The sequence below is a fragment of the Rhipicephalus sanguineus genome, chromosome 3 (genome assembly GCF_013339695.2).
Source record: "Rhipicephalus sanguineus isolate Rsan-2018 chromosome 3, BIME_Rsan_1.4, whole genome shotgun sequence".
Classification (NCBI taxonomy): domain Eukaryota; kingdom Metazoa; phylum Arthropoda; class Arachnida; order Ixodida; family Ixodidae; genus Rhipicephalus; species Rhipicephalus sanguineus.
This window is the reverse complement of record NC_051178.1, coordinates 199,891,833-199,904,277: the sequence shown is the minus strand read 5'-3', so window position 1 is coordinate 199,904,277 and position 12,445 is coordinate 199,891,833. Positions and strand designations below refer to the sequence as shown.

The following is a 12,445-nucleotide window of genomic DNA, read 5'->3' as shown; positions in this document are numbered from 1 at the left end:
GTCAGAAACGAACTGAACAAGCGATTCTCGGGACTCTATCAACGGTAAAAGGGATGAAAGCAACGAAGACAGGGCTGGGAGGCTCGATAACGTTTATTTCTCAATGGCGTTAAAATGATGGTACTTCAAAAGCTACCACTTTTTTTTTGCAGATGTAAAAAGTTGCACAGCTTGAGAAGATACATCACGGAAACCAGTACACAGACACACGGACTAGGTGGGCACTTTTTAAAAATTTTTTTTCTTAGTCCTTGTACTTGTCAACTAGTTTTCATGATGCAATCATACCAAGTTGTAGCCTAATGAATTTCTATGAAAACAGGCGTTCGGCACTGTGGCATGAAGTTGGTTAAATAACCTTTACACCTGCATACTGGACATCAACTGGGGGACCGCCGGCTTCGGTGTTTGTGTTTCTTGTGTTTTTCTTTCTTGTGTTTCTTGGGTTTCTTCTCTTTCCTGTAAAAAAAAAAAGGGAGATGTTCATATGTGAAGTATCCAATCTGTTCAGGAATTGAACGGAAGTTTACTCTTGAGCAACACGACAATGACCAGTTAGTTGAGCTGTAAAAAGACGAAGCTTGAGAATGAGGACACTTGCAACTATAAGGAAATGGCAACAATAAAATCTGCAAGGTAAATTAAAATTTACCAAAAAAGACGATTTTAACTTATGTACATTAGAGCTAAACAAACTTGCACATTCAATGTTAAAACTCTTGGATCGTAAACAACTACTAAGTGTGTCAGAGTGAATCAGTTATTCAGTGCAAGCTCTACATATAAGCCATGCACACAAGCAAGTACACAAAAACATTCTGACTTGTGCTCAGACTTGTGCTTCTTGCTGGAACTCTCTTCTTTTTCTGCCCGGCGATCTCGTGAGGTGGCTGCATGGGAAATAAACTCCACACCTTCGGCTGGCCGTTTCCCACGAGTACAGAAGTCACCCCTGGAAAAAGACATGCTTCCAGTTGGGTTTCAGGCAGCCAACAGTTAATTAATCAGGCTTACCTTACAATTTCTCAACTGGAGCAAAATATGGCGAAATATGTTACTTCGGCGAAGTAATGTACAAGCTAATGTGAATGTTTATGAGATTTCTAGAAGAGTAATGCCAATAAACTTCAATGACTGTATTCCAATTATTTTCATTTTTGTGCATTGTCAGTGGTCTGGTTGGTACTTCTCCCACATTACGAGGACATCTGGCCAGTTGTGAATGGTGTATGATCAGAAAGGATAACAACCGAGAAAAAGAAATCTCTACGTTGCACAATACCAGAATGAAATATTTAAACATACTATTCTTAACACTGATGTAGCCGGTGGGGTCCCCCCCACCGAAGTTTTTCAATTTTGCATTTGTATATATCCACACACACACATACAAACACACACACGAATATATATAAAGGATGGTCGAACCCCCCCCCCCCCGAAACATTTCTGGCTACACTCGCGATTTTGAGAAACAAACATGGGAAGACTACAACCTGGGTACAGCTCGTGTCGGGCTGAGTGCACCGCTTATTCAGTTTGTTGATGTTAAATCAATGAGCCAAAAATGAGTACTCTTGTTCTTGTGAATTTTCTTCTACGCCTGCCTAATTAGCCAAGAATAGTAGTAGGTCTTAAAGGAGTACTGACATGAATTTTAAAAATTTTCGGGTTGTTGCTCTTAATGAAAGCACGGGTGTCGAGAACCCTAAAAAGATTGTCGTGGTGCCTGGGGATGCATTGCATATATTTTTAATACCGCTTCTTTCAACCAGCAGTTTCGGTTTCGGTTTCGAGAGGGCGGCTTCACAGTGACGTGTCAAGTCTGCCCGTGACGTCACGGGCAGACTGCAACCCACGAAATATGCACATGCTGTCCTTTGCTGTCAGTCGAACGTGGTTCATGATGAGTAAACTGTCGTCCAGTGCCTCCGACAGCGATTTCTGTGATTTAGGCTGCATGCAGAACCCAGATTTCGCAAACCAAGTGAGCTGACTTGAAACGTCATAGGGCTCTCCATGTGGTGAAGCTGCCTTGCAGATGCTGGGTGATGAAAACTTTAAAATCAAACTTAAATATTTATACGTGTTTCCCGGATGCGGTGTGGGGAGAGCGTTAACATTACATGCCAAGGAAACCAAAAACGTCCGTTTTGCTGCACTTCAAAATCGTGTCAGTACTCCTTTAAAGCCAATTGTCTAGGGTCAAGTTTAAACACACAAGCCAGGCGGTAGTAATGTAGAGAGAATTAAATGCGTACCTTGCATTGGTACCTACACCTGAGATCCTGTCTGCGTCTCCCTCCTCTCTACTGCCATCACCTCTGCGCAGTGCTTCGGTCACCTCCTGGAAAAGTCGAACACAAAGGAAAACAAGATTTTTCTTGTGTTGAACTGCAACTTATATCTAAATACAGAATGCTGAATTGTGACACTGTCACAGTAAATTCCAGTTGTGGCAGACCTACACGTCATGTGAGCAGCTATTTCTGTGAACAGCTCACAAAGCACAACATTACATAAGAAATACAAGTATGCAAGCCTTGTTAACTAGTATGAGCGGCTCTGCTTCATCACACAAGTAGCATAGTGTGCTCCAGTGGTTCATGTATATCTGTGCAGCAAGTCTAGAAAAGGACTAAAAAGTTAAAAACCACATAACTTCCGAGGTAGATGCCTTGTTTAGTCGAACAAATGCCCTACATACTGATGAACGAAAACACCATACCAAAGCGCCAGCAAAAAAAAAAAGTCAAGCTGACCCAATTCTGGGAAAAAACAGGGTAATTAACAGACATTACACAGAATAAAAAGCAATGTCACCAGAAATTATTATGCAGATTTGTTGAGTAATCACCTCCACTCTGCAATTAGGAGTAACAAGTGAGGTCTCTAAGCTTTGGATGTAGTGTTACTGCCACAGTACTGTTAAGGTTATGACAGTCAAGTATATGGCCTTTAGGAGCCACAAGAGAGGGTGGCATGCCCTTCCAAAGAGATGAAAATTGTGCCACTACGAGTTGTTACACAACACCAACCAAAAGAATTCTTCTCAACAAGAATTCACACAATTATGAAGTACTCAAACACGCGTATTCAATGCCAAACAGATGTTGAAAATTTGCGCTAGTATGATTATTTTCTATCTGCTCATTTGTCTCATATTAAATTAGTAGGTTTTCATTTAATTATTCTTGTAAGCAGTTTCCACGAATTTGCAAAAAAAAAGTTCATCTACATGCAAATAAGTTGAAGTTGCCACACTACAATGCTTCTGCGTATCTGCCGTTAAGTAAGCTAACATGAAAATCTTGAAACACCTTAACAATGCTAGTGCAGCCTCTGGTTTAGAAATCATTGCAAAATCATACAAAGCACTTACCGCTTTGCTCAGTGGCTGATGTGTCGGTTTTGCTGGCGTGGCGAAGCCCCTGTTGGATTTCAAGTTACATAGGTTAAGGAAGACATTTGCTTCTGTGGACAGCATGTAATAGTGATCATGATTGCAAAATTGTGCTTTCGATTCCCCGTCGCAGCAGCAACACTTTGATGAAGAGAGATGTAAGAACGCCTGTTTACTTTGATATAACATGAATTAAAGATGCTAAGTGATCATATTTAACTCGAAGCCCCCCCCCCCCCTACCTCCGGACTTGCCAATGGTGCATTTGTTACTTCAATCAATAAATAACATAGTACTTACAGTTCGGTGCTCATAACCAACATCATCAGTGCACCTAGCAACCAGCCAACGCTATACTCACAATGCTGCCAGCATGGCCTCCTCTTCAGCTTTCTTGGCAGCTGCCACCTCACTCTGTCTCGATGTTGATGCAGCCTGTTGCTTCTCCTTGGCATACCACGTCAGGTCCTTGCCTTTCTGCCAACGTCCCACCGGTGCTCGAAGGGAGTGTCCTGTTCACAGATCGCAAACAGCTACATACAGCACGGACTGACAGTGCGTCTGCTACTAAAGCTAACGCATAGATGCAGCCATCCACAACACTATCGTATTCCTCAAACTGAGGACACGTGAAAAATGGAGTCGTACAGCGTAGAGCGCTGAAACGGTGAGACACAAGGCAAAGAAATTAATACTTGTGCGCTACTGGCCCCTCGGAGAGAATCTGAAGCCGCAAGAACACACAGGCCACACAGACCTTTGGTATTATTAATCATGCGCTCTGTATTGCAAAAAAAGGAAGTACAATAATGGCTATGTCAGCTACACCGACGCGCAAACACACACACACACACACACACACACACACACACACACACGAAAGTACGCATTTGGCGACTTGCAGGCTTTGAATACACAGTAAGTGTCACCTGTGAGGCCGTTGCAAGCGAGTGCCAACATGATCAGCTGAATTGCATACCGCGTGTTTGTCCTTTTCTCGCCCTTCGTGTTTCCGTCCGTCTTTTGCGCAGTTACATTAAGTATGATTCTGCAGTGCTGCGGATCAAGACGGAAGCTTTTGCAGAACGAACCAGGCTACGGCCGCTCGTCACACACCGCATGCGCTGCCCTGACAGGCTTACCCAGATAATTTTCCCGGTATTTATCATCCTTGACGTCTTCCCAGTTGAACTGATCAGCACCACCGCGGGTACCACCACGAACAGGGTGAAACATGTTCCCCAAGTCTTCGTCGGCACGCTTCGTTCCAAGCGATTGACACTACTCGCCTCAAAGGAGGGACAGCATCTGGCAGGTTTATGACCTGCTTAGTTTTGACTGGAGCTGCAAATCAACTAAAGAAAGCAGTAGTGAAAGCAGTAATACGGATATGAAGGCACTGGTTTAGAACTCAAAGCGATTGATCTTCCCTCCGGCATAAGCAAGCAGCCCAAAACATCACAACGTCACAACCACAAATCCACACAAATCACAGCGTACTTGGCTCGACAACTTTACAAAGCAACGAAACCGTAACTAAGTAGAGTGTGTAAAAAAAGAGCGCAAAAAAAGCAGAAAAAAAAACTACAGGGTTTTTATGCATTCGCCTAAGACAACTCGGAGGCGAAAGCTATTTTCTTTTTCTTTTTCTCAGTCAATGTATTGATACTCCCCCACCTCAAAAAGGTTTCTACACCCAACGTGGTTTCGCACAGCCTCCAGGACTGGAGAGGTTGCAAGCTTTCTTCACCTTACCTGGTTTCGCACTGCCTCCGTGATTAGCACACCTCTGACCAAGCGACACGTTATGTGACGTCATGAGGACGTCACAAATTTTGGCGATCTCTGACGTCATCACGTGATGATTTTTTTGCATCACGCGTGTTGACGCCGCCGACAGTCGATTTTCGTTTTTGATGAAGCATCTAAGGCTTTCTCCTTAAAATTATGTGTCTTGCTTTCATATAGCACAGAAGCCACTAAAGCGTAGCCTCTGAATTAGTGTCCATGACTTCTACCAGTGGTTTTGTCAGAGCTAAGCTGTAATGAGATCATATAAACTTAGCAGAAATCTTATACTTGCATAAAGAGGCATGTTAACAGCTAAGTTAACTTTTCTTCAACGTTGCAGTGAAACGAAACACTGACGAGTATAAATAATGACATTGACACACTTCACTGCTGTCCTTGAAGGCATATTTCTCGAAACTGATACTAAACAATGAACATACAAACAATGAGTATTGTTCCATTACTGCAACTACAGTGAGCTAGAAAGGGGTACTAAAACATGTACTCTTAACATCAATTACAAATTTGATCAAAATCACAGAATAACCATTCATTTTGTTATTCCTCATGCAAGCGATGTTTGCCAATTTGAGCAACACAGCTGACGTGGAAACATATTTGTCCGAGATCAGATGATGGCATCCTATGAAGTCTAATACAGGCCATATAATTGTCGTTGAAAAAGCTCAGGCCAACCTCTCTGCCTTTCTGTAAATAAATATCTCTCTTGTCAAACATGTTATTAGTAACTGACTGTTACTGACAATACATGTGCTTTCGCTAAAGATTTATTGCAATGCATACATATTCTCCATTTTGCTTCGGCAGATATCAGTAGAGTACATCAGCGAAGTAATGTGGTGCCTCAATTGCTGTATTATGGACTTCATGCATGCTGAAAACATCTGGTACAGATCCTATTCCCTCTATATCCATGCATCCATGTAGCCACGTTACGTGCATGTAGCATGGCATCAATGTTTGAAATCAAGTTGTCGAGAAACATTTCGTGAAACTACAAGACTATGTGGATGAAAGACTATACTGAAAGACTATATGGATGAAAGACAAGACTATATGGAATTTTCAACGGCTTGTTTCTTTGTTTGACACAACCTTAATAAAAACCAGCAGATAATGAAGCCAAGGAAGGTATAGGGAGTGTTAATTGTCCGGTTTAAGCATATTGTAATAATTCTGATACAGATGTTAAGAAGGTAAAGTGGACAAAAAGACAACTTGCCGCTGGCAGGGACCGAAGCTGCAACCTTTGGATTACGCATCCGATGCTCTTACCAACTGAGCAACAGCACCTTCGTCCACTTATCAGGTATTTATGTGCATGCAAGACTATACATTTGATTTACGGGACGTGTTCAGAAAATCAATATACATGCCTCTACACTGAATATCGCAGATTGTCCCAATTGCCTTGGTTTTTAATATTGCCTCAACTGACGTAATTGACGCGCTTGTAATCAATTTGGCATTCAACTGCAGGCAATATTTTAGCCTTGTGAGGGAGCATTTGTGGCTCCCTCTGCATATGTGCCCACATATTCAAAATCACTTGTGCCTCAAGAACAATTTATTTAAATGGTAGAGAACAAACGAGTGTGTTTGGTGGACAGAGCACAACTGACTTATTGATGCCAATAAAAACAAGTTGAACATATTTTAGAGCTCCAAGCACCGCCCCAGAGCGCATCCCAATTGCTTGGTCCAGATTTTAGTCACGTTCTTGTCCAGCTTTTCACAACTCTACACACGATGCCAAAAGCAAGTCAGCAAACACAGCAGAAAAATGATAAATATGCTTTAATAGATGAACGATGAAGTGTGAAAACCTAGATATGATTTCTTATATTTTATGTAGTGCTAGCTCTTTTTAGTCAACCAGGCAAAGTGCTTCGCTTTGGCTAATTTGACACTCTCTGTTGAACTGTCTTGTGCAGTTGACACTTTGTCTGTATCCAAAGCTTTGCACTCCCCAGGTTCTTGATCAACATCCATGTCCACATCTGAGTCAGACTCAACTTGGCTCATGGCATCAGCATCATCACCAGAAGCGGTGGCTTCTTTACACTTCGTTACAACTCTGCAAAAGGCAAGCACAAAGCACATTGACACCTTAGTCTCAATGTTTGCTTTCATAAAACACTATAACAGACGACTATGCCTTAATATCATTTTGTTATAAAAAAGTACTATAAAAGAAAGTGCGGGTATAAAATGAATTGTTTTTATCAATTACATTTCAAATCAAGCTGCAAATATAATGCAATGTATGAGTTCCTGTGCATGCATTAATTCATCTGAACATGCAGGCTACAGCGAACTCTGTCCCATCACGAATTAAAACATTCTCAATTGGTATGGTTTGACCATAGTTAGTTTACATTACAGCTGTATTGCTACGGAAAGCAGACTGTGTGTTTATTGGTCCCTCACTAGGGATCCAAGACGCTGATTAACAAAAACACAAAAAGTTGTAGACACAATTTCGCCACATTGCTGTTTTCGAGTACAAACTGCCCAAGTCACACAATGTCGAGCTGCAACAACAAACTACTGTAATCTGTCTTATTTCCTTAAAGAGCAAGAACTGTGAAGCCTCAACAGTAGTGATGTACTAATCAATTTTTTTTCACTTGCTCTCTCTGCATTGTATTCCACAGCAGTTTCTACCGCTTCAACATCGAGAATTCCACAGTGAATTCCTGTGCATGGTAGTTTCTAAACAAAAATGACGTCAACCCACAGTTTTAGAGACTCGACTGCATTTTTCTAGATTTTTTTTCAAGGTGAAGTGAAAAAAAAAGAAAGGCACATTTTTTACAAGGTGAGACGCAAGCTCTCAGAAAAATCAAGTGCTTTTTCCAACAGCTAGACACCCCCAAAATTACTTAAGTGATGATGTCTGGATGTACAAACCAAGCAAGCGAGGCTGGCCGCACAGCCCAATGATGGCGTAACTCAATACAGAGAACTTGTACAACCCAGCTAATTTCTCCAAGGTTGTGGCATGGTGCATTTAAAATTACAGTGCTAATTTTCTGACGCACACTTTTTTCGCATTGATCCTGACAGTTTGCGGTATATTTTTTTCCAGTGAATATTTCATTCACGAATTTAACAAAGCTCATGCATGTCGCTCTACAGTGCAGATCCTCTTCTACAAAGCTGCAATTGCAAACATTACAAGTAATAAGAAAATTTTGAAGAAGCAGTCTAGAAAGGGTGAACAATACGACTGTGCAGCTTGACCTTGAAATCGCCTGGTTCCCTGCATTAAAGTATGCGCACACACTTGCAAATGTGCACTGACTGGCATGTTAGCTACCATGTTAATTTGCTTTCACTGACTTCATTTCGTTAAAACAAAATTTCAAATAAAAATTCATAAATAAAAAAAACTTTTCAGTTCCAGCTGTAAAGGTGTAAAGGAAAATTACACAACAAGCTCACTTTGACACTGATGTGCAGTTTATGTGAAAGTTACTTAACATAGCCACAGTACACTGCATATGGAGGTGTGGCAGCATAAAAATGAAAAGGAATGAATGATTCCAGTTTCATACACTTTCAGAGTTCCTAAAAGCATGAATATTTTCATCACACAAACACACAAGAGAAATGTAAACAATTACCTTTTTCGTTGTTCCTTATTACTAAGGAATGCCGACAGCAAGTTTTCGTAGAGACTTGTCATTGGGGGCAAAGTGTGAGAGGCCACATCCAGAAGCTGTGGCAAATCAATGTGCAGTGGGTGAGCCAAGCAAACATAGTATTTCTCTCGGCTTAGTTATCCTATATGCTTAAGCTAAGTTACAATACTTGAACAGAGATCATGAAGTGATTGGTGGCGAAGTGATTTACATATCAAGACAGTTCTCTCCGACATCAAATGAAAAATGCAACTTGTCTAGAGGGTCAACTTGCCTGAGTAAGCTAGATATCTTAGGTGAAAAGAAGGATCATCTAGTGAAATGTCAAGTAGATGAAGTTGGCTCACAAGGTGAGCTAGCTAGCTTAAAATCTAGTACGCACCTGGCGCACTTCCCGGAAGCCGGACAGTCCAAGCCTGTGCTGTTCAGGTGCCTCGGTTGCTACAGCTGACCGGCTCTCTTGAGCCACCAGAGCGCCGAATGGCGTGGGAGGCACCACAGACTCCAGTTTTATTGACTAAAAAGGAAGATAATAAAAACACACTTAAGCAATGCATGAACATTTATTTATCCTAAGGTAATGCTTGCACAAGGTGCTAGCATTTGTTTGCGAAGCCCCTTGCATGTAACAGATGCCTCAGAGACCTGTTCTCATGCAAAATTTTATAGAAACAGGAAGTTATACTTAGTTTTTGCTTTAGTTTGTGTCATCCTGTATGAATGCTCTTGCATGTTTGTATAATGATGAGGCCAGGAAAATAAAAAGCGGAAAACAAAGTAAGGGTGGGCAGGGGAACACTTGGAGGTGAAAATGCACACACTAATCTGACAACTGAAGAACAAGGGCACAAACATCAGCGGCATCGTGTGCAAGAGAAATTTAAGAATGCTATCACAAGTCCTCTTAACAATAGTTTTATCTGAAGAGCATTTTCTAAAGAGCTGTAGTAGCATCTGCCAACAATCTTAACTCTCCCCAGAAGAAAGAAGAATTTCTGAAGGCAACTTGCAAGCACTTCCATCGGAATGGCAAGGTTCCATATATGCAGGATGCCAAGTCTTCATACTGTGCCTTTGTCCATTTCTAGCTCAGTGGGTGACAAGTGTCATCAGGGACTGGTTTACCAGTGACCTGAGATACGAGAGATATATGGCGACTAGTCTATGCAAACCTTCAGGCTCCGTGACATGAGCTGTTAAAGAATGCTCTTAATTTCACTAATTATGTTTTGATGTGGCACGTTTAATGTACAAAATAAGAGGTGTGGGTACATATCGTTGTTTCCATCCAGATGCTGGGATTAGTATTCAGATCTGCCACAATGACCCACACTGGTCTTCAATGCACATTTTTGAGTACACGCGAGAATGTTTCAGTCACATGGTACTACAGTAAAAGCTCGTTAATTCGGATTTCACAGGTCTGCAAAATATGTATGTCTGAATTAACCGAATTCCGAATTATCGAAAGTATCAAGAAAACAATAAACAAATGTCTATTACGTCAATACACTTTCATTTCCTTAATGAAAACACAAACCCTGTGCTTACTTTGCGTAAGAGCAGTGTAAAAGCCAGCTGCAGTTTTCGCCACTCGTGACTGTTCCCAGTGTGACCTAGGCTTAAGACCTCCCTGTCCTAACCAACTCGAAACGCGCTAACCCGAAATTAACTCAAAAGGTCCACTGGCATTACCGTACCGTTTGTGCTGATGACAATGGCGACGTAGAGTGCGCCGCCTCGTTTCGGTTGTTTGCGAACAGCGCTTTCACTTCTTTGCGTCGCATATTAGCGGCGCTTTGCACTCGGCATGCTTTGAAGTTCGTTCGAAATAACCGGGTTGTGGACAAATATGACCGAGTTAACAAGAGTTTGATGCCACTGAACAACACATATGCTTGCTGGGACCAGACAACGCGTCTGAATGATTCGATTTTCTGAATTAACAGGTGTCGAATTAACGAGCTTTTACTGTACCATGTATATCATCGCTTTTGCAATTTAAAGTAAGGCATCTCGCAAAGTGTCAATTTCTTCCTGTACCTTCGACTTGTGAATTTTATGAATTGAGGCTGGGCATGTAAGATTCGTTATTGACAACTTTGCGTATTTCGCTTACAGTAGTGTGCTTGCAGCAGCTCGGCCAGCAGGACTGTTATGAGAATGAATGACATGAGTTCCACTGAATTAACCCAGAAACCTTACAACAACAAAACTTCTTATAAATGAATGATACACGCAGACAGTTCACAGGGTTTGGCGAACAGCATTAAATCTAGATACAAGAGTAACTACTATTGTGTATGGAGCTATTCACTGCATCTACTCAATTAAGCTGCAACAGAAGTAGCAGATACCTGATTTGCCTTCACAGCTTCTTTTTCCTTGGTATCATCTACCCAGGAGTAGAGTTCCTGTAACAAAGGAAGAAAGAGATTCTACAACACTTTCACCAACGCGAAATGTGAAGTGCCTGCTGACACGTTAAAACATTAGAGCCTCGGGACAACGGTTAGGGGTGATTGAAGTCAGCATTCAAACCAGGGTACAAAATATTCACGCGATCTTTTAGATGCTATGCCAGCCCTGTTAAAAGGAGACATGAGTTATGAAAATAGGTAAGGCTATCTTTTTTTAAAACTAAGTTTGATGAAACTGCAAAGATTTCATTACTTTTCTAAGATGGATTGAAATATATTTCGTTATATTTTACGAAGGCCAAGTAACATTTAAGACAATTAGCGATCAGATTCTATCATTTGCTGAAAAAATAAAAATATATCAAGTTAACATAAAGTCATTTCAATCTTATTATCATATGAATAGATACTAGTATGCACAAGGACAGCAACTGTGCAAGAAGATTTGAAATTGACTGCACAATGAAGTTCAGTGTTCATATGTAACTAATGCGGAACTCTTAAAATTAACAGTAGAAAGAACTTTTGAAGCTGTAAATGCTGCACCTTCTCTTTGCTGAGAAAGCAGAGTCGCTGCAAGGCATCACCACTGGCCGAGCTATTGGGCAGAAACGTGGCTGCCCTGACTGGCTGGCATTCGGCAGGGACATCACTGGTCTGTACAGAATCCTTGATCCTTGGCTCAAACAGGAGCACTGTGATGGCAACACAGAGCAAGACAGACAGCGAGGATTATAGAGTAATAAGACCAACTAATCACGGCAGGCAACCAAAGTATTATGCACTCACTCGACTGTTTGCAATGTGACTTACTTGAGTTGTTGCTGCAGAATGCTGCCACTGCTTCGCTGGAGATGTCCGCTACCAAGCAGGTGACTGTGCAGTCAAGTTCCCACAGTACTGCACAAAAAAGCAGTGTGTGCAAGTGAATTACAGTGGTCAAACTGGACTAGGTTGCTTTCCTCCACAGCAGAGAATTCATCCTTACTAGTTGATTCAAAGCTATACTGCATTTTCCACTGGACATTTCAAATAAACTTGATTTGATGCAAATTGCTCTCTCTACGTGACAGCTTCTACTATCGAAGTGCAGTGCAGTGTCTCTGGCAGATCTATTAAAGGGGTACTAACATGAAAATTTTCAATTGATGTTTATGTGCACC

The 12,445-nt window shown here is 41.5% G+C and overlaps 2 protein-coding genes across 4 annotated transcripts in view; both read right to left on the bottom strand.

Moving 5' to 3' along the window:
* Window positions 1–159: 159 nt before the first annotated feature.
* On the bottom strand, window positions 160–4,848 carry LOC119388077 (multiple myeloma tumor-associated protein 2 homolog). 2 transcript variants are annotated; one of them, XM_049413819.1, is made up of 6 exons: window positions 4,546–4,848; window positions 3,765–3,915; window positions 3,383–3,431; window positions 2,262–2,347; window positions 836–952; window positions 160–459 (listed from the first exon to the last, which is right to left on the bottom strand). In XM_049413819.1, the coding sequence occupies exons 1-6, from the start codon at window positions 4,637–4,639 to the stop codon at window positions 381–383; spliced, it is 576 nt and encodes a 191-aa protein (XP_049269776.1). In that variant the 5' UTR covers window positions 4,640–4,848; the 3' UTR covers window positions 160–380. The 2 variants fall into 2 exon arrangements, with proteins under 2 accessions (XP_049269776.1, XP_037511631.1); XM_037655703.2 differs by having other exon boundaries at window positions 824–952; window positions 4,546–4,842.
* Window positions 4,849–6,995: 2,147 nt separating this feature from the next.
* Window positions 6,996–12,445, bottom strand: part of LOC119388072 (WD repeat-containing protein 75) — a 29,278-nt gene continuing 23,828 nt past the window's right edge. For both annotated transcript variants that reach the window (XM_037655689.2, XM_037655690.2), the window contains exons 14-19: window positions 12,096–12,182; window positions 11,829–11,977; window positions 11,220–11,276; window positions 9,245–9,379; window positions 8,845–8,939; window positions 6,996–7,292 (exon numbers count right to left, since the gene is read on the bottom strand). In XM_037655689.2, the coding sequence (XP_037511617.1) occupies window positions 7,073–7,292; window positions 8,845–8,939; window positions 9,245–9,379; window positions 11,220–11,276; window positions 11,829–11,977; window positions 12,096–12,182 (743 nt within the window). In that variant the 3' untranslated portion in view covers window positions 6,996–7,072. The remainder of the gene's footprint in view (window positions 7,293–8,844; window positions 8,940–9,244; window positions 9,380–11,219; window positions 11,277–11,828; window positions 11,978–12,095; window positions 12,183–12,445) is intronic.

Bases quoted from the DNA above. Each gene is read 5' to 3' on its own strand.
- LOC119388077 (XM_037655703.2), bottom strand. From the start codon at position 4,639: ATGTTTCACCCTGTTCGTGGTGGTACCCGCGGTGGTGCTGATCAGTTC. The intron at 3,432-3,764 runs GTGAGTATAGCG...GAAATCCAACAG, and splicing joins GAGGCCATGCTGGCAGCATT to GGGCTTCGCCACGCCAGCAA. The intron at 953-2,261 runs GTACGCATTTAA...GTCTTTTTCCAG, and splicing joins GGTGTAGGTACCAATGCAAG to GGGTGACTTCTGTACTCGTG.